Here is a 21,216-nt window from a genome sequence, read left to right as displayed (position 1 = left end):
CCACACACACACCATGGCTCACCTCTAACACACACACACACACACACACACACACACACACACACACACACACACACACACACCCCACACCCCACACCCACATCCACACCCACACCCACACCATTAATAATAAAAATAGAAACTGAACTGTGGACAGATAGAGCTTGGGAGACAGCTCAGTGGATAAGGTGCTTGCTGTGTGAGCGTAAGGATCCTGAGTTTGGATCCTCAGAACGCACAAAGAAACCAGCTACAGAGGTGCATGCACCTATAATCCCAGCCCTGGGAGCATGGAGACAGGAGGCTCCTTGGGCCTTGTTGGCCAGCCAGTCCCATTTAATTGGTGATCTCCAGGTTCAGTGGGAGAGACCCTGCCTCAAAAGACAAGTGGGGAGTAATTAAAGAAGACACAGGTGTCTATCTGTAGACTTGACATGACATGCATAAGCACATGTGTATAGACTCTCTCTCTCTCTCTCTCTCTCTCTCTCTCTCTCACACACACACACACACACACACACACACACACACACACACACACACACGAATGCACTCCCCCTCCCCACAAAGGCAGCCCCTAAAGTAGATAAATACAGAGAACCCACAGTGCTGAGAACCCCGCTGTCTCATCACCCATGTAGGCATGAGGACTCTTAGGTGTGAGGAGGGAAACCCAGGGGTACATGGTCAGTGGGTGTGATGGCATGGCCCCTGCAGCCTTGGTCAGAGGTCCCTAGAGATTGCCGGTGTGTCAGAGCAGGACCTGGCTGCGCTCAGTGCAAGTTGACTCACTTATCTCTGAAGGCACGGTCCGTGTATCACCTGAATTTTTACTCAGGAGAAAATGCAAATAAAATGAGAGCCAGAGAGTTCATGTCACAGGCGAGCAAATGCCAGAGTTGTAGCATCTCATGATGTGCTCTCCTCTCTGAGAGAGTTCAGTGTGTCCACCCTGACCTAACTCACTCAGATCTGTGCTGTTTGTACCCCAGGCAAACAGACACAGAAAATATTCATTCTGGTATTTGGAGCAGGAGAAAAATCAGCCTAAATGGAAACCACCAGGGAGTTAGATCAGGAGTGTGGCTCTTCCAGACATACACTATGGGAGTTGCAGCCCACTCCATACTCTCCTTTGGTAGAGTGGACACACTGAGCGGTGGTGTCCATCATTGTTACACACACACACACACACACACACACACACACACACACACACACACACACACGAGACTTACACAGCAAATACGTGTTCCCACAACTTGGAGGCTGGACGCCCAATACCCAGGCTGGTAGAATCACTTCACGTGGCTGTTCCTCATTGTGTTCTTACAGGTGCAAGGCACAGAACAGATGCTCATTTCTTCTTACAGGGTCCAGTCCCATCGTGAGGGATTCGGCCAGTGAGCTTCCCACTCTGTACCAAGTACCAGAGAGGAATCAGCTTTTAAAGAGGGAAGCTTATTTTTGCCTCGTGGCTTCAGAGGTCTCATCCATGGCTCATTGGCCTGTTGCTCTGGGCCTGTGGCAGCATAGAACACCAGGGTGTGAGCAGTGGAGGCCGCTCACCTGAGGGCAACCTAGGGATGGAAGAGAAAGGGCCAGGACATTCTCAGTACCTCCACCAACACCTCCAGGAGACCCTTTAGGCTCCACCTCTGAGTTCCACTGCCTCACAATGTGCAAAGCCAAGGATTAAGCTTTTGTTTAATACCTGGGTATTGGTTAAAATATTAAGGCAACTCCACGTAGTCAAAAGGGAGGTTTATTTTGTGGGGTAACTTAAAGTGAAGGGAGAGGTTACAGGGTCTGGGAAAGGTTAAGTACAGTCCACTGGTGTTCTCTGGAGAACTCTGCTTGGTCTGCCTCCAGCGTCCAGGGTCCAGGAACCAAGAGAGCTCCCCCATCCGGATCCCTGGTCTTCAGGGTCCTCTCTCGGCTCCGCCTTGTAGGCATGACAGTTACCAAAGCCTCAAAAGGGGTGGTATTTCCAGGTCAAAGCTGGACCGGCTACCCACTACACCTGGGCCTTTGGGAGTGTTTAACATCCAAACTGTAACGTGTTCTTCCCTTGTGACCAAGTCACTCCCAAGCCCCCACATCCTCATGACCATCTCATGGTTTGGGGGTTTCAACACAGGAATCTGGAGGCATGAACATTCAGTCCGTAACAGAAAAGTCTGGTGCATCCTATACTTTAAAGCAATTGTAGCTGTAAGTATATGACACACTTTGTATTTTTTAATGTTTACATGTCTTAAGTACCTGACGTTCTGGAACTGGACTCTTTTCAATGACAACTTTTCTCATGGTCCTTGCAGACCCAGGCCCTCCTCTTCACTGCTGTGTGGCTGATACTGTCCCTTTCCCCTGTCCATGCACATTTCAGTGGGTCACATCCTTCATTGTAGAGCAGGCTCTGGACTGTGAGAAAGCCCCAGGGCCAGCCTAGGGTCTTTTTTCAAATATGTTAATTGTCACCCTTTCTACACAGTAAGTACTTTTTCCTCCTATCAACCTGGAGTGTGAGGACTTTGGAATATTTTAGATGATTAGATCAAGGATGCTCAATCTGTTAATAAAGTTAATAAACATGTTGCCAGAATCTATACATTTTTAAGCACGGGCACTTCTTACGTAGCCTGGCATGTCTCCATGTCCATGATGGTCTTTGTTGGGAAATATCACCTTCAGCTGGAGCCTTTTCTCTGTTCAGCTTATAAAATCATCACTCAGAGGCTTAATATTAATTACAAACTGTTTGGACTATGGCTCAGGCTTGTTACTAGCTGGCTCTTACATCTTAAATTAACCCACTTCTATTAATCTATCTATCGCCATTCATCTCGTGGCTTTACCTGTGTTCTGTTACATCTTCCTCCTCTGGAGACTCACACCCCCGACTCTGCCTTTCTTCTCCCTGTATCTTTGTTTGGATTTCCTGCCTGGCTCTAACCTGTCTTGCCATAGGCCAAGGCAGCTTCTTTATTAACCAATGGTAGCAACACATATTCGCAGTGTACAGAAAGACCATCCCACAACAATCACCTGCCTTTGACCCATGAAGGAAATCGAGGTATGGGGGTGAGTCTACCCCACAGGCCCAGGCTGGGAGCTCATGAACTGCTCCGTGAGAGGTTGCCCATGAATCATTTCAATGTCACCACACTCCACTGAGGCTCTGCAGTCACCCTGGTCCTCAAGGGTGAAGCAGATTTCTCAATGGTTCACTTTAAGAGCCTGAGCTGGCTTCGCTGCCACCAGGAATCCTTTCTTTCCCACAAGTGGTGGCACACACCTACGGCATAAGACCTTCAGTGTCTATCCTGACCACAAGCTTCCAGTGGGCTCTCCGATCACGGTCTCTGTCATTGCTTCGGAAGTGTGACTGCCCTGATCCCATTTTGCTCAGTGCCCACCTAGACACAGCAGAGGGGGAAGCATTCCTGGCGCCCGCGTGTGGTCTCCTCTGTGGCTGATAGGGGTTCACTCTGTGGACTGAGGATCACAGACAAGAGTTCTACTCTCAGATGGTACAGAATATGGAGGCACCTCTTGGTCTGGGTGGTAGAGCTGGGCATGAAGGTGGGGCAGATTCTTCCAGTGAGTCCTTGTCTCTTTGCAACGTCACCTGACAGGCTGATGACCCAAGCTCTTCATGAATATTAATGATCTCCTGTCCATCTTTTTTAGAGCAGTAGTCCGAGTTTTAAGGAACATGAATATACCCAGTTTGGGAAATGGATGGATGGATGGGAGACCAGGCGGAAGCGGATTCCAGGTAAGGTGTGTGTGTGTGTGTGTGTGTGTGTGTGTGTGTGACTGTGAATGCTCATCCTACACTGTGAAGTTTAGAGATGGTGGCTTGCCTAGTGTATTAGTTGTTTTTTAACTACTGTCATAAAATAATGTGACCAAGGCAATGGGTAGACAAAAGAGCTTATTTGGGCTTACAGTTTCAGAGGGCTAGAGTCCATCGTTGTGGGAAGTCATGACAGCAAGAGGCATGGAGTGGCAGGAGAGGAAGCCGAGAGGTCACATCTTTAACAGCACGCACAAAGCAGAGACAGTGAAATGGAAGTAGCTTCAAGCCCTCAAAGCCCCTCTCCAGTGACGTGTTTCTCTAGCAAGGTCCCACTTCCTGTGCCTCCCCAAATATCACTGTCAATTGGGGTCCAAGTGTTGTAATGCCTGAGCCTATGGGAGACACTTTCCATTCAAACCACCACACCTAGCATTCAGGAAGCTCTGGGTTTGACCCCTAGCACCATTTAAACCAGGTGTGGTGGGGGCATGCCTATAATCCCAGCCCTGGAGGTGAAGGCAAGAAGATCAGGAGCTCAAGGTAATTCATTCTTGGATCTATAGCCAGTTTAAACCTGAACTACATGAGAATCTGGAGTGGTGGTCTGCTGTAAAACCAGTGTCCTGAAGGCTTGGTAGGTACATGTAGGCACACTGGGGGATTGGGTGGAATGGAGGCTGTATGGAACTCTAAAATAGTAGAGAGTAAGTTTGCAGAAGAGCCAGGCTCGGGGGTCCTACACTTCAATGACCCCACTGAAGCTTTCAGAAGTTAATGTCTTTTTCCCTGACTTAGAGTTAAAGAAATGAGCCTCATAGAGATCCTGTGATTTGTCCAGCATAATAATGGGAAAGGATGGGCTTAGAAATCAAGTTGACATCTCTAAATCCAAGGCCTGTGCATTTTCTGGTTTGATTAGAATTGAGGACCCTATGGGTCCTGGTGATCCTTGGTGGCCACATTATGAGAATCACCTTGAACATGTGCTTCTGTGGTGGAAGATGATGGGGCCTCATAGCTTCTGTCATTTCCCCTGTGGAACTTCAAGGGTGCTCTCCTCATCTCCCATGGGACCTCATGGGTACTCTTGCACTCCCCCTTGGAACATCATTGTGGTGATAAATTGTGTTCCCCAATATATTGTGCACCCTAATAAAGCTTATCTGAAGGTCAGAGGAAAAAGCCAGTCACCATATTAAACATAGAAGTCAGGCAGTGGTAGCACACGCCTTTAATCCTAGCATTTGGGAGGCAGAGATCCATCTGGATCTCTGTGAGTTCAAGGCCACACTGGGAACAGAGCCAGGTGTGGTGACATATGCCTTTAATCCCAGCACTAGTTAACCATAGAGGTCTGGAGATCTGTACAGACAGACAGGAAGTGATGTAGCTGGGCAGAGGGAGGAAGTGAGATGGCAGGGCACAGAAAGGCATAGGTGTGGGTAGACAGGAAGTAGGTCTCTTTGGCAGCTGAGGAGTTGGTAAAGCGAGGTTGGCTGTGGCTTGTCCTATTCCTCTGATCTCTCAGTTTTTACCCCAATATCCGGCTCTGGGTTTTGTTTTTGTTCTTAATAAGACCGTTTAGTAATTCGTCTTACACATCCTGGGCATTCTTGTGGTCCTGTTGTACAGGTCATGACTGGTGTGTCATCCAGCTGGGGGTACAGGGCATTATCCGTGGCATCGATGTGGACATTTCTTACTTCTCAGGGAGCTATGCCCCTCGCATGTCAATTCAAGCCGCAAACTTGAGTGAAGGTACGTAGGAGCCACTGTCTCCAGGGAGGAGCGTGGGACCGCAGGCACCTCCGACTCCGCTGGGTGCTAATTTTTCTGTAAGAAGCAAATGTGCCAGTGTTCTGAAGTTGTGGGGCTTCCATGGAGCCTACGAAGTAGGTCATGATGGGCTGCCCTGAGGTCTTTGATGTTTGGCTTAACTACATTTGCTGGTCCCATGTGGTGACGGTCATTCCCCACAGAGCTCGGGTTTTTGTGTTCTCTCTCTCTCTCTCTCTCTCTCTCTCTCTCTCTCTCTCTCTCTCTCTCTCTCTCTCTCTCTCGTGTGTGTGTGTGTGTGTGTGTGTGTGTGTGTGTGTGTGTGTGTAGCATTTGCTGAGCTGGTGTCTGGGGAGGGTGGGAGCAGTGAGCTGTGCCTCAGAGGGTCAGATGGGTGGAGCCAAGACTAAGGTAACTGCAGAGGAGTAGCTCCAGGCCACTTCCAGCTCCAGAAGGGTCTCCACGGTGCAGCAGCTCCGGGGTTCTTAGGCCGGGCCCCTTTCTACCTCCGGGAACACTGGATATTGTGGCTTATGCAGGTTTCATAGTTTACTTGCATGATCTGTCATTGACAACTGAATTAGTTACTACATGGTCACGTGTGTGCACACACACATTTTTAGGGAGAATTAACCGTGTTACTGGAGACACTGATACTAAAAAAGTGCTGTGTGCACAGTACCACGCCAGGCTCCGCACAGGTGAGCAGGCCCTACTGTCCTTAGGTGACCAGCCTCCTGGGAAGTTAATGATGGTCTGAGAGATGGGACTCATGTGAGATCTGCTTTGACTGTCTGTGGATGCGGAGTCTGAGGCAGATGCCAGGGGAAGGCAGAGCTTCTTCTGGGACTAACTTTGCCGTATTCTAAACTCAAAGACGTTATCGATCTATGGAATCTGGCCTAAGTTGAAATGATGAGCCAGTGTGGTACCAGTGTATTCTACTGTCCTCTGAAATGAGTTAGCAAACTGCGCAGTGAGGAACACGCCAGTTGGCCTGCTAGCCTCGAACCTGTGATTCTGTGTCCAAAGCAAGAATGTCTTTAGGGCCGTTGGGCAGAAGAAAACCGCCACATAACCTCCTGAGAGAGAGTGTGTCCTCTTTGCTTCCCAACCCTGATGCTGTGTGGTTGTTTTGATTTCAGAAAGAGTGCCAGACATCCCACCAAGAGGAGTCAAGACAGGCGCTGCAGCGACGCCTGAGGAGTTTGGAGTCATTAGCGAGGTAAAGTTCTGTGTGCCGGGCTGGGAAGAGACTGCCGAAGGCCTGGCTGTGTGAGGCGATGCCTGGGATGTACCGCCAGGCATCCTGGGCCTCTTGTACCTCCAAGGTGTGGCAGCACAGAGGTTCCCTCTGTGTTCATTCCCCTCTGTGTGGGAGAGCGGCCTGGCTGTCCACAGCCTTGAAGGGTAGCAGGCACTGCATGTGGCTGTATATTGCTGCTGACCCTGCTGGGGAAACCCTCCACATTCACCTCCCATCATGGTCGGACCAAGTAACTTTTGATGAACTTAGATAAACACGTGGGGTTTGTGCTTGGCACCTTCTTATTGTGTTGTTTGTCTAGTAATTAATTTGTGCTGTTACAGACGTGTTGATCTGTGGCGAACGGGGAGCAGCGAGTGAGCCAGCTTTCTGAGAAGGGCTCAGCCTGCCCTCTCCTCAGCCTCGAAGTCCTGGGTGTTAGTTGAATGCCCACATCGCCACTCTGGTTTCTTTTCAGAATGGAGAAAAAGGCATTTGAAAGCTTGTACATTTACGAGCTCCCGTCACCATCACCTAATTGTTATCAGTGTGGGGAAAAAGATCCCCAACCCAGAGTTTATTATTATTAACACGGTTCAGTCAGCAACTGTCCTAATCTCCTCTCCTGGTCCTTGCATAGGATAAGAGTGCATTGTTCTCAAGAACCAGTGCTGATGTTTCTGTATTTATTATTAGCTAAAATCGGACTCCTGGGAGTACCTGGTTCCCATGTCAGAGCTTAAGCCAGGGGACCCTGACTCCGGCCACAACTATTTTTTGGTCAATTCCCAGCAGAGATGGACTCACATAAGACTCAACATCTTCCCAGGTACGTGTGACAGGAATCTTTGATGGGCATGTGGCCTTTTTATCTTGTGTTGTCATGTTTATGAAATACAAAAATAAGCCATCTTTTCCTGGTAATTTGAACTTGGTATATTTTAGGATTATGATTTGTCTTGTGTATCAAGAAACTGACACTCTACTCACCAATGGTTAGTTAATGAAAATGGATCAGTTTAGTCAGGCGGTGGTGGCGCACGCCTTTAATCCCAGCACTTGGGAGGCAGAGGCAGGTGGATCTCTGTGAGTTCGAGGCCAGCCTGGACTACAGTGGGAGATCCAGAACAGCCAGAGCTACACAGAGAAACTCTGTCTAAACAAACAAGCAAGCAAGCAAGCAAACAAACAAACAAAAGATGTCAAGTTAAGGTGTGCTGGGACTGAGCTGTGCTGGAATTTCATGTCCCCTGCCTTTCATTTCACAAGTATGTTAAAAGTTGAGGGAGTATACACACATTATTCTATTTTAATTTTTTTTACTTATGTGCAGGTGTGTGTATCTCTGTGTGCACATATGTGTGTGAGTACAGGTGCCTGAAGAGTTCAGAAGGGGTCAGATCCCTTGGAGGTGGAGTTCCAGGCAGTTGTGAGTGCTGGGAACTGAACTCTGGTCCTCTGGAAGAGCAGCAAGTGCTCATAATCGCTGATCCATTTCCCCAGCCCCTATTTTATTTTTTCTTATGTGGGAGCTTTAGAGCAGTATGTCACAATAACATAGGATTCGCCCATTTGAAGTCTACAGTTGAAGTATAAACACAGATACAGGCAGCACAGTTAAAGCCAGGACTTTTTATTAGCTCTGAAAGAAACGCAGCTCTTGAGGCTGCACTCATAGCCCAGTGGCAGAATACTTGGCTAGCACACACAAGGCTCCGGGTTCCATTTCTCCAGCAATTGCCCCTCACCTTCCCTAACCCTACCCATCAATATACACTTTCTTTGTGTTCAGAGATTTGACTATTTTACACCCCAAAGGAACAGAATCGTGTTTTACTGGTCATTTGCTCCTCTGGCTTCTTTTACTTGGCATGATGCTTTCAAGAATCCTCTTGGTTGTGCCAGGCAGGGGTGCTTCATTCCTCTTGTGCCAAATGACATTCTATTTTACGGTTAGAGCACATTTATATATCTGTTTATTAGTTGGTAGTCATTTGTTTCTACCTGCTGGATATAATGAACAATGTTATGAATGTTCACTTACAGAATTTTAAAATATTTTATGTATGTGAGTGTTTTGCCTACTTGTATGTCTTGTGTGCCTAGGGAGGACAGACAAAAGCATCAGATCCTCTGGAACTGGAGTTACAGATGGGTGTGGGTCACTATATGGGTGCTGGGGATCGAATCCAGGTCCTCTGGAAGAGCAGCCAGTCCTCTTAGCCACTGAATCATTTCTCCATCTCAAATATGTGGGGTGTGTGTGTGTGTGTGTGTGTGTGTGTGTTTCCATCTGTTTTTAGTATATACTTAAGATCGACATTTTTGGGTCATATGGTAACTCTGTGCTTGAGGATTTGAGAAGTTCTAGATATTTCTCAAATGGGAGCCATGCATGAGGGTTTTGACTCCTTCAGTCCTTCAGTTCCCTCCAGTGCCAGGCATCTTATTTGTCATAGTCACCTGGTGGGTGTGAAATACTGTCTTTCTGTTTTGATTTGCATTTCCTTGGACACCAATGATAGTAACTTTTTGCATGTGTATTGGCCATGGGTATATTTTCTTTGGAAAACCGTCTCTGTCAATCATTTGTTTTCTTGATGAGAGACAATCTAAATGGGGGTAAGCTGGAATCTCAAAGGCTTCTTAATCTGCATTCCTCTGATAGCTGAGGATGATAAACACTTCAGATATTAAACGTCATCTCTTCAGTTCAGCCTGTTTTCTGACCGGATAGTTTGGTTTTATTCATCCATATTTTCCTTGTATATTCTAGACATTGATCCCCTGTCTGATGTATGGTTGATGTTCCCCCCTGTCTGTAGACTGTATCTTCTTTCTGGTTATGCAGAAGCTTTTAAAAATGCGATTCCATTGGTCAGTTCTAGAGGTTATATCTTGTGTTAATGGAGCTCTTTCAGAATTCCATGCCTATGCCCATTTCGTGAAATACCCTCCTCTAATAGTTTCAGGTCTTACACTGATGTCTTTGATCCATTTAGAATTGATTTTTGTGCAAGGTGAGAGATATGGAGATAATTTCATTTTTCTACACGTGGATATCTAGGGTTTCCAGCTCCATTTCTTAAAGAGGATGTATGTTATTATTTTTTTTTAACATTGCTTGCTTTTGAAATTTTGTCAAAATCAAGTGGTTACAACTGGATCTACTTCCAGGCCTTCTATTCCACTGGCCTGCACATCTGCTTTGTGCCAATGCCACAGTTTTTCTTACTGTGGCTCTGTAGCGTAATTTGAGGTCAGGTATGGTGATTCTGACAGAATGATGCTTAAAAAAATAATTAAAAAACTGTGATTGTGTATATGCATGTGCATGGTGTCTGACATAAGTGTGGTAGTCAGAAAACAACTTGAGTTGCTTCTCTCCATCACGTGGGCTCTAGGGATTGAACTCAGGTCCTCCCTTATGCTTGGCAGCAATCACCTTCACCTGCTGAGCTATTCTGCCAGTCCCAGGAAATTTCTATTTTTGGCATGCCAAAACAGCAACTTCATGTGTTTAATCAAGCTTACATGACACTTAAGAGCCGAAGGAATGTCTCAGACATTTCACAGGGCAATTCCTGCCTTGCTTGCTTGGATCCAGAGGGTTGGCCATTATCTACTGCCTGGTTGAAGGTGAGGGGTGGACATTGCCTGTGAGATTTCTCCTGCCTGTTTGCCCAATCCCTACTGTTTGGTGACGGTTCTACCTGGGATACAGTTTTGAAAGGGACAGGAATAGTAACATATCAGGACATTGTCACTGAGTCACAGTGGATGAAGAGGCAGTTTTGAGATGCTTCATCATTTCAAAGGTGTGGCTGGATATTAACTCTGTAAAGAGAAACCTTACTTTTAAAGGATAAAACTGGCTTTATATCTGAGAGGTAGATATCTTACTGCTGAAGTGAAGCACCGCATCTGGGTGCCAGAGCAGCAGAGTCTCCATCTTGTTCTCCCTCTTGCTTTTCTAAGATTTCATGACCTCAAAATCTGGTTTAATAGGCTGAAAACAAAGATATTCACTCGTTATCAGAATATTTTCAGAATACTCAATTTCATCTTTTTTTCTTTTCTTGTTTTTTTTGGTGGGGGGAGGATTTTGAGAGCGTTTCTCTGTAACCCTGGCTATCCTGGAACCCATTTTGTAGACCTGGATGACCTCAAACCCAGAGATCCACCTGCCTCAGTCTCCTGAGGACTGGAATTAAAGTCCTGTGGCTCTACATTGGGCACCAGTTCTTTTCCAATGTCAAAACACATGGGGCTCAGATTCAGTGTTTAGTTACATGATAGGAACTTCTTTGCAAAAACTGCTTGGCTGCTGCTCTCCAGAAAGCCACATCCAGACGAAGGCTCGTTTGTGATGCTCAGGGGCTGTGAGTGGATCCGAGCGGCCGTTTGCTTCCATGCTTGTCTCATGTCAGGCTGTGCCTCTCGGCAGCAAGCAGGTTTTCAGAGGATCATCATCTTGTGTCTTAGATGCATTGCAGGGCAGTGTGGTGTGAGTTGGTGTTGGAGTCTGTGGTGCTGGCTTCTGATGCCAAATATTAAAAAAAAAGAGTTCTCTCTGTGTGTGTGTGTGTGTGTGTGTGTGTGTGTGTGTGTGTGTGTGTGTACGGGCAAGTACCCACAGAGGCCAGAAGAGGGCGTTGGATCCTCTGGAGCTGGTTACAGGTAGGTGGATGTGAGTCGCTCAGTGTGAATGCTGGGAACTGAACTCCTGTCCCCTGTGAGAACATCAAGTGCTCTCAACGGCCAAACCACCTCTCCTGCCCCTGAACCTATCCTGACAAATGTCCAGTTGATTTTGATTTTTACTGGCACAGTTTAATAAGGAAGCTGGTGTTCTACCACGTACTGGGAACTGCATGGATGTGACACACTCTGTAACTGGTCTGCCCTCCAGGGATTTTATACTCTGTGTCTGTGGCATCAATATTAGCAGAGGCTTAAAGCGTGAAAACAAAACAAAAAAAGTAACTTCAGGCTATGATTACAGCAGTGGAGTAAAGGAGGAGGCAGACGTGATAACATTTGCCTGGTGAGTCAGACAGGGGCCGAGTGGATGGGTGGGAGACGTGTGCGGAAGATGAGTGAAGACACTTTTGGAACCCTGGCACTCGAGGGCCAAGAATGACAAGTAGTGTTGGCGGCCTGAGAAGTCGCTCAGGTGCCAAGCAGTGTCAACTGCAGGGCCCCGGGCAGAGGCCTTACTGAGTCATGAAACTAGCAGGAAAGGAGGTGGGCCAAGGCCGGCAGGCCCCAGGGAACACGATCCCGCAGAAACCAGCTTCTCCCAGCTAACACAGACACCTTCCCTTCTCAGATGGTGGCATCGCACGCCTCCGAGTGTACGGTACTGGACAGAGGGACTGGACGTCATCGGGTGCCAAGGATCCTGTAGACCTTGTGGCCATTGCTTTTGGGGGAATCTGTGTAGGATTTAGTAATGCGCACTTTGGTCATCCAAATAATATGATAGGTGAGAGGACATCCCAGGAGCCAGCCTTCATGTCCAAGCATGGGCGCTGGCATTGCAAGCTGGGCATGGCCAGAATGATGCCCCGGGGCTGGGGTGGGGACTCCCTTGGAGAATGGGGGTCACTAGATGCCTTTGTGATGTGGAATGGGTCAGTAAGAGCCTTGGTCCTTCTTAATTTTGGCCTAAGTAGCTGCTATAAGTTAAAAAACAAAAATAAAAACAAAAACCAGTCAACCCCATGGCTGTGAATTCACTGAAATATCAACTCCATTGAAATGAATTTATGTAGCGATACTTGGTATTATGGGATGTGAAATTTAATGATAGCAAATCCATTCCCACATTCAAATTAAATCAAAGGTCCCTCCATTAACCCCAGCTGTTTCCTGTAGGTGTTGGCAAGCCCAGGTCCATGGCAGATGGCTGGGAAACTGCGAGGAGGCTGGACAGACCCCCCGTGTTAGAAGTAAGACCAGCAACAACTGTCGTTTTGAGGTTTCCTAGAAAAGGTTTAAAAACACTTCTTTTACTTTACATCAAGGAAAACTGCACTTCGTTAGGGAGCCTTCATTAGGGTATGATGTGCATGCCTATAATCCCAGCACTGGGGAGGTAGAGGCAGGAGGATCAGGAGTTCAAAGCCATCCTTAGTTACTTTTGCCATTAATTTTAACTGTCAACTTGATACAACCTAGAGTCACTTGGGAAGAGAGTCTTAGGAATTATCTAGACCAGATTGGCCAGTGGGCATGTCAGTGGGCATGTCACTGGGGGGATTGTTAATTGGTGTAGGAAGACCTAGATCATGTGGGCAGCACCATTGCCTGGTTTGGGTGCCTGGGTCCTGTAAGAGTAGAGAAGGTGAGAACACTAGACAAGCAGGCAGCATGGCTACACTCGTTTCTCTCTGCTTTTGACTGGATGGATGTGATGTGACTTACCTGATGGAGCTCCTGCCTTGACTTCCTGAGACGCTGGATGGTGACTTGGAATTGTCAGCCCACTAAACTCTGTCTTCTTCCCCTGTACCGCTCTCTGTCAGAATGTTATAGCAACAGAAATAGAACCAGGGAAGCCATAGGGTGTACCATGCTTTTTCTTTTAGGCCATCAACCAGCTCCCAAATCATGACAGAGACATATTATTAGTTTTGAATGCTCGGCTAAGCTTAGGCATGTTTCTGGTTAGCTCTTTTAACTTAAATCAATCTATTTCTCTTTATCTACCTTTTGCCTCGGACTTTTTACCTTTTCTTACTTTCCTGAAGTCGCTCTGTCTGTCTGTCTGGTGTCTGCCTGGCTTCTAGCCCTGGGGCATCATCTCCCTCGTTCTCTTCTCCTCCTCCTCTCTCAAGCCTAGATTCTCCTCCTTTTTATTCACTCTGCCCATTAGCTCTGCTTATCATTTCTTTGGCCTAGTTATTGGTCCATTCAGCTCTTTATTAATCAGGTGCCTTAGGCAGGCAAGGTGAAACAAATGCAATACATCTTTACATAATTAAACACACATCCTTATATCATTAAACAAATGCATCATAAACAAAAGTAACACACTTTTACATGGTCAAAGTAATATTTTGCAGCATAAAAAAATGTAACATATTTTTGCCTAGTTAAAATAATATACCACAACAATAGGGCCATTCTGGGCTACATAAGACCATGTGTTTCAAAACACAAGCAGACAGAACATCCAAAAGCAAAACAAACCAAAACCAACAAACCCTTGTAATCCATGGTCCAAGTTTTTATTATTTTTTTACATTTTTTCAAATTTCCTGCTGTATTTCCACTAGTCTACCTAGTGCAGTAGTACACTAAATTTCCTGCTGTATTTCCACTAGTCTACCTAGTGCAGTAGTACACTAAATTTTACCAGAAGACTAAACGTGCCTTGTTGGCTGCTCTAGTCAAATCTTCTTGACTATTCTATTTATTTGCTAAAGAAAGAAAAGAATCTGAAGTTTATTTTCTCATTTTAATTTATTAACTCAGCATTGGCTTGCTCCCTCCACCATGAAGATCTGGGGGACTGAACTCAGGCCTGGTAGCAAGTGTCTGTATCTGCTGAGCCGTCTTGCTGGGCCCCCAGAATCTACAGGTTAATGATGCAAGAGTGAATTTGTTGGAAAGCCTGGAGGAAACACTGGTTTAATAATTTTTAAGGTCCATGTTCCCCTGGGTGAGATGGCCTAGGTGAGCCTGTGACTCATAGAGGATGTTAGAGCCAAGTCAACAGTTTAATTAAACCTCAACCAAATCAAACCCAAACCACATTTGTTTTGCCATTGAAAACTTACAGCTGCTCCTCTCTCTGGGGTCTGACTTCCTGCCATCCTTCCAGATATAAATAGACCCTTCCTTCTGGAGAAGCAAGGTTTGTAGGCCAATCATCATCAGAGAGGATGATAACTAGGAGAGTACTTTCTTTGGAAGGTCAAAGTTTGGAGGACCCACAGGCTGAAGTAGGTCAGCATCTTTGTGTCTGGAGCACTCTTCATGAACTTATTACCAGCATAGAAATTGTATCGTGTGTGTGTGTGTGTGTGTGTGTGTGTGTGTGTGTGTGTGTGTGTGTGTGTGTATGTGTGTGTGTGTGTGTGTGTGTGTTTTGACTGGGTCCCAGGTAGCCAGGCTGGCCTCAAACCTCTGCTTCTTTCACCCAAGTGATGAGATTACAGATGTGTATCAAGCCACCACACTTGGCTTGTTTGTAGTAAGCACGGGACGAGATGTCAACTCTTCCTGCTGGTGTTCAGGTTGGCTTCCTTGAGTCCAAGTTGGCTTATGATCCATTGTTTCTTTTTAATTCCAGAATGATGAGAACGGCCTTCTCCAGGTCCCGGGTTGTGAGTGGGCAGTGTTCCGATTGGCACACCCTGGAGTCATCACCCAAATTGAAATCGATACGAAGTACTTTAAAGGTAAGCCTCAAGGCAGACTGAACCTTACAGCTGGTGTGTCCGCCGAGCAGGTCACAGGTGCAGTGGGAGTCGGCTGAGGCTTTGGCCTTCCCATTCAGCCATGCAGCTTTGAGGAGGGTCACTCTGTCATCGAGTGTCTCTCGAGAAGCCCTAGTTGGCTGGGTGGCTCTGAAGGTCATCTTGTTGAAAGACATGAAAGGAAGAAGGGTTTTAGCTCGAGGACAGAGCTTGTCTTGACTCTCCAGGCTGTGAGCCAGTGACTTAAAGAGACAGGCCCATGACACACATGAGAGCCCAGGCTGCTGTGAGGCAGGCTCCCTTAGGTGCAAAGAGCACGTGAGAAATGCAGATCTAGCAGTAAAAAGAATTTGGACAGCAGCCAGGTTAGTCTGTACTTGCTTTCTTATATATGTTGCCCACTATATTAAGAAAGTCGAGCCGGGCGGTGGTGGCGCACGCCTTTAATCCCAGCACTCGGGAGGCAGAGCCAGGCGGATCTCTGTGAGTTCGAGGCCAGCCTGGGCTACCAAGTGAGCTCCAGGAAAGGCGCAAAGCTACACAGAGAAACCCTGTCTCGAAAAACCAAAAAAAAAAAAAAAAAAAAAAAAAAAAAAAAAAAAAAAAAAGAAAGTCGAAGAGGCTAGGGAAGTGTCTGTTAGATGATCAAAGTATTGGGTTGGGCATCTCATGATTGTTTAGCTGTCCATATAGCAGATGGTAGCAGTTTATATTCATATTTTGGGTGGTTGGTTTTTTGAATGACTTCCAAATTCTGATTTTTTTTTAATATTGATTATATGAAGACTTGATAGTACAATTAGGGTAAGGTTCCTTAGTGGGTATAAAAGTGTTTTCAAAAACTTTTATAGTTTTGGCTCCCTTTTGTCAGACTGCAGTTTATTTATTTAGCCAGTGGTTGTGTGTGTGTGTGTGTGTGTGTGTGTGTGTGTGTGTGTGTGTGTGTATGCAGTTGCATGGGGGTCAGAGGTTGGTGTCATGTGGAAAGGCCTCATTAGAGATTGCATTTCTGCTCTCTCTGATCATCGAGACTGACAAGCTTATCCCGAGGGGCAGGTGATATGCCGGCTCTTTTGTGTATGCTTGACATTTAATAGCATCTTTAGTTCATAGTTCTCCTCATGACAGGTGTGGGATAAACTGTTTTCATGATGGAGTTTAGTCAAAGTCAACAAGCCTTTTAACAAAACAAAGTCAACTGGTGCTCCAAATAGGTCGTGAAAATAAGCTGCTGGACCCTGGTCATCTCTCGGGGACACTGTGGTGAGACTCAGGAGTGGGAGGGGGAGTATGACCATACCCCTGGTATCAATAATATAATGTTATGTTTTGTTGAATCACGGATGCACAGGTTAGTAAACACACACACACACACATACACACACACACACACACGTGCACATGTCATGGACAGACACGGCAGCTCTGATATTCTGCTTGTGTTCTCCCTGCCTTCACACGTGACCCCCACACAAGGCTGCTTTCCCAGGGGATGAACACTAACAGGGCATGTAGGCAGTGAGGGACTTCTGCCAGGGCTCTGAATCTCCATCTTGGAGGACTCCTCACAAGATCATGTGACCCTTCCCCTAGGGCCTCTGATGCTTGGCAATGATTCTATGAAGTTGCAAAGAGAAGAGAGACTCAAGTCTTTCATCTGGAGACCACCTAGCAATCCTGGGGCACAGATTGTTTGACTAGGGCTCATCACCCATCAGTGTAGCCTACAATTATAACTCCTCCTCTTCTTTGTGTTTTTTCGCTTGAAAGCTTTATTTATTATTATTTTTATGTGTAGACATGACTGTGCAGGGAACCATGGTGGTTACATGGGGGTCAGATCCCCTGGAGCTGGAGACAGAGGCAGTTGTGAAGCACTTTTAACTACTGAGCCACCTCTCCAGCCCCAGGATTTCTTTGGTTTGTCACATTACGAAGTGACAATGTAAGGCATGTAGTTCCCAGGTCCATCATGACCTCAGAGGTGCTACGTAGCAGTAAGCAAGCAATTCAGCTTGCAGTCTGTGATGCTTAGCAAGTACACCCAACTTTTAAGGTATGAATGCATCCAACTAATACATGGCTGGCTGCTTCTCATTCCTGGGAACCACACATGATCCTGGATGCCACGAGGCAGTCCAACTCCATCCTTTCCTTTCTCCCACACTGTACTTTTTGCTTAGGAAGAACTCTGGCTTGTTTATGATTTTTAAAAATTAATTAATTAATATTTATTTATTTTATTAATTTTAATTCATTTTACATGTCAACCACAGTTTCCCCCTCCCTCCCCTTCTTCCACTTCCCCCATCTCCCCCCATCTACTCCTCAGAGAGGGTAAGGGCTCCCTTGGGGAGTCAACAAAGTCTGGCATACCAAGTTTAGGCAGGCCCAAGCCCCTCCCCCCTGCATGAAGAGGGACACACATGTTCTTGATTTTTGTTATTGTTTTGTGGTGCTGGGAAACGAACCTAGGGCCTTATACATGCTGGGCAAGTGTTCTACCACAGCGCTGTCTTCCCAGCTGTTTCTGGATTTTGATCTGATTAAATTACCTGTACCCTAGAAGCTGAGCTAGGCTGAAGGAAACCGTTCCCAGGTCTCTGTTTGTTCCAACAGGCAATTCTCCCGACAGCTGCAAAGTGGATGGGTGCATCCTGACCACACAGGAAGAGGAAGACATGATCAGGCAAAAGTGGGATCTGCCTGCCCACAAGTGGAAGCCGCTGCTTCCGGTCACCAAGGTTCGTGGGGGGCAGTGTGAGGACTGACCCTCAGTCTCTGGAGAAACCTGGGATCTTGTACATGCTACGCATATCACTGAGCTCCACCCCTACACACCTCCCTACCACTGGGCTCCACCCCTACACACCTCCCTACCACTGGGCTCCACCCCCACACACCTCCCTACCACTGAGCTCCACCCCCACACACCTCCCTACCACTAAGCTCACCCCTACATACCTCCCTACCACTGGGTCCACCTCTATACACCTCCCTACCACTGGGCTCCACCCCTACACACCTCCCTACCACAGAGCTCCACCCCTACACACCTCCCTACCACTGAGCTCCGCCCCTACACACCTCCCTACCACTGGGCTCCACCTCTACACACCTCCCTACCACTGAGCTCCACCCCTACACACCTCCCTACCACTGAGCTCCACCCCTACACACCTCCCTACCACTGGGCTCCACCTCTACACACCTCCCTACCACTGAGCTCCACCCCTACACACCTCCCTACCACAGAGCTCCACCCCTACACACCTCCCTACCACTGAGCTCCGCCCCTACACACCTCTCTACCACTGAGCTCCACCCCTAGTCTCTTTTTTTACTTTTAGAGACAGAGTCTTGATGAGTTTTGCAGGCCAGCCTTGAATTTGTAATCATCCCGCCTCTACCTCCCGAGCAGCCAGGATTATAGCTCTTCAAATTCACTTCCCTAGAAGTCTTTGCTCAGTTTAACAGTGAAATGAATGTACTATGGAAAGGCACACCTATGTTCCCACAGAGGAGGATGGACTCTGTGACTTTTGCATGCCTAATAATCAAAATTTTGTTAAAACAAAAACCCATCATGTGCTAAGAATGCACACACAGGCATGTGTTCCTATAGTACATTTAACTTATCTGAAGGGTGCCCAGCACACATCATGTGCCAAGAACGCATACACAAAGTTTCCTGTAGTACATTTAACATATCTGAAGGGTGCCCAGCACACAAGTTGTCATCCTGTGCCCATCTGTGGGATGGACACCCTGGGATGTACTAGAGTGTCTCGGATCAGGGAAGTGGTCACCATGGGTGTGATGAGGCTCCATGTCACCCTGAAGACACCAGATGACCTCCTCCTTCATTTGATTAGTTCATCGACTTATGAAGAAATACCATGACACTTGAACATGCACACCATTGTCACATGGGTGGCCTTACCCCACTAGCAGACTTCTGGTAGACCGAATTATTACTGAGAAACTTTTCTTAAAGCCCCCTAAGGCCAGGCCCGACGGACCGCACTGGGGGAGTTATCCACAATCCTCCTACAAAAAAGCATCTGCTTTTTTCCCCCCAGCTATCTCCCAATCAAAATCATCTGTTGGACAGCCTGACCCTGGAGCTCCAGGATGTCATCACGCATGCCAGAATCACCATCACCCCAGATGGGGGCATAAGCCGCCTTCGGCTCAAGGGCTACCCCAGTTCCATCTGTTTGCTGCGGCCCCTCCGGGAGAAGCCCATGCTGAGGTTCTCTCTGGGCTTCAGGGCAAATCTTTAAACAGCGCATCCACGGTAGTCATCGTCCACCCACTGTCCTCAGTGTTCCAAACACCTGGTGGTTCAATAAAGCGATCACCCAACCCACGGGTCTGTGTCTCCAGCTGCCACCCAGTTGGGAGCTTAAAAACTGGCCATGGCTAGGAATGGCCGATAGCCTCCTGAAGAAGCACTTTTTTTTTTTTTTTTTTTGAAAAACACTACAAAACGGTGATTGTTGAAAGTAACCAATTTTCTGCACTGCTTGTGGGTAGATTCAACAGGTGATTCGTGCCCTACGGCTTTGAGAGCTTACTCAGGCACGGGAAGGCCTTTGGGAAAGTATTTCTAGAATCATCTATTCAAGAGATAACGGGGCCTCTCTTTACCCTTCAGAATAGAGATGACTTTACCAAGGCGCCCCCCCCCCCCCAATCTGTTGTGTATCCCAAAAGGCCACACATTCGGAGTGCTGGGTACTGGTGGCCGCTGCGGCAGCCAGTCCTCAGGTAGTGTAGTGCTGAGCCTGGAGTCCTACAGAGGCTCGGAGGGTGGCATGCTTCCAGCAACCCCCGGCATTAGCGGTCAAATGGCTCTGGAGTGCAGGGCAGTGGCATGCTGGGAGGTTGGATGGGCGCTCCTGGCCCGGCAACCGCCTTTCCCCCTTTCTCTTCTTCCCTGAGCCCCATCACTTTACCTGTCTGGTGCCTGAAGCGCGTGTGCTCTCTCCCTCCCTCCCTCCCTCCCTCCCTCCCTCCCTTCCTCCCTTCCTCCTCCCTCTCTCCCTCTCTCCCTCTCTCCCTCTTCTTCTCTCCCCCTGTCCCTCCCCCCTCCACCTCTTCCCCTTCCTATCTGTTCCCCTTACTCCCTCGAACTTACAGAGATCTTCCTGTCTCTTTCTCCCAAGTACTGGAATTAGAGGCAAGCACCACCTCACCAGGCTCTTCCTCTGCTTCCTGCATTCTTCCAGACCTGGTTCTGGGTGTCATACCCCTCCCAGGTCTGTGTTCTCACCTGTGGGGGCTTCTCTGTTTCATGCCTATGAACTCTCTGAGTTTCCCGCTGCTCCCATCTTTTTTTTTTTTTTTTCTTTTCTGTCCTCGCCTGTCTGTGTTCTCAACCCTCTCTGCATCCTTCATGTCCTTGGTCAGTCGCCCCTGGCCTGCCTGGCTCTCTGTCGCCCCTCCGCCCGCTGCCAGCCCAGTCACAATCGCTCCAGGACGTCAGCGTGTGCTGCAGGTTCACGGCCCACTGGCCTGGCAGCCCAGTCCCGCCTGTGGCCCGCAGCCCCAGGGAGCCCGTGGGTTCTCGGCGGGTGTGCTGGGTGTCCCCCGCCCCGTGCACGGTTCTGCGTGTCCCGACGTGAGCGAGCAGTGGCCATGGGCACACGCGGGCCCTATGCGCTGGTGGACACCACGCCGGCCAAGACCATCTTGGTGTACCGCAACGGGGACCAGTTCTACGTGGGCCGCAAGTTTGTGTTCTCGCGGCGCCGCGTCGCCAACTTCGAGGCTCTGCTGGAGCAGTTGACGGAGCAGGTGGACGTGCCCTTCGGCGTGCGGAGGCTCTACACGCCCACGCGCGGCCACCAGGTGCTAGAGCTGGACGCGTTGCAGGCCGGTGGCAAGTACGTGGCTGCGGGCCGCGAGCGCTTCAAGAAACTGGAGTAAGTGCAGCCTCTGAGATCACTTCCCAC

General features: G+C 47.9%; 2 protein-coding genes across 25 annotated transcripts in view; both read left to right on the top strand.

The window, feature by feature from the left end:
* The window catches only part of Allc (allantoicase), a 36,377-nt gene extending 16,749 nt beyond the window's left edge, over positions 1 to 19,628 (top strand). For 7 of the 10 annotated variants that reach the window (XM_076559908.1, XM_076559911.1, XM_076559906.1 and 4 more), the window contains 9 exons: positions 3,694 to 3,781; positions 5,438 to 5,563; positions 6,727 to 6,806; positions 7,524 to 7,656; positions 12,160 to 12,315; positions 12,708 to 12,781; positions 15,130 to 15,238; positions 17,876 to 18,000; positions 19,339 to 19,628. In XM_076559908.1, the coding sequence (XP_076416023.1) occupies positions 3,694 to 3,781; positions 5,438 to 5,563; positions 6,727 to 6,806; positions 7,524 to 7,656; positions 12,160 to 12,315; positions 12,708 to 12,781; positions 15,130 to 15,238; positions 17,876 to 18,000; positions 19,339 to 19,542 (1,095 nt within the window). In that variant the 3' untranslated portion in view covers positions 19,543 to 19,628. The remainder of the gene's footprint in view (positions 1 to 3,693; positions 3,782 to 5,437; positions 5,564 to 6,726; positions 6,807 to 7,523; positions 7,657 to 12,159; positions 12,316 to 12,707; positions 12,782 to 15,129; positions 15,239 to 17,875; positions 18,001 to 19,338) is intronic. The other 3 variants (XM_076559914.1, XM_076559913.1, XM_076559912.1) reach the window with 1 other exon arrangement.
* A 1,154-nt stretch (positions 19,629 to 20,782) lies between these two features.
* Dcdc2c (doublecortin domain containing 2C) overlaps positions 20,783 to 21,216 on the top strand; it is a 69,725-nt gene continuing 69,291 nt past the window's right edge. For 4 of the 15 annotated variants that reach the window (XM_076559892.1, XM_076559896.1, XM_076559894.1 and 1 more), the window contains exon 1: positions 20,785 to 21,186. In XM_076559892.1, coding sequence (XP_076416007.1) covers positions 20,900 to 21,186 — 287 coding nt within the window. In that variant the 5' untranslated portion in view covers positions 20,785 to 20,899. Of the gene's footprint in view, positions 21,187 to 21,216 lie in introns of all 15 variants that reach the window. The other 11 variants (XM_076559886.1, XM_076559887.1, XM_076559885.1 and 8 more) reach the window with 6 other exon arrangements.

The sequence above is a fragment of the Peromyscus maniculatus genome, chromosome 22 (assembly GCF_049852395.1).
Source record: "Peromyscus maniculatus bairdii isolate BWxNUB_F1_BW_parent chromosome 22, HU_Pman_BW_mat_3.1, whole genome shotgun sequence".
In the NCBI taxonomy this organism is placed as follows: Eukaryota; Metazoa; Chordata; class Mammalia; order Rodentia; family Cricetidae; genus Peromyscus; species Peromyscus maniculatus.
Note: the sequence above shows the minus strand (reverse complement) of the source record. Positions and strands in the feature narration are given on the sequence as shown.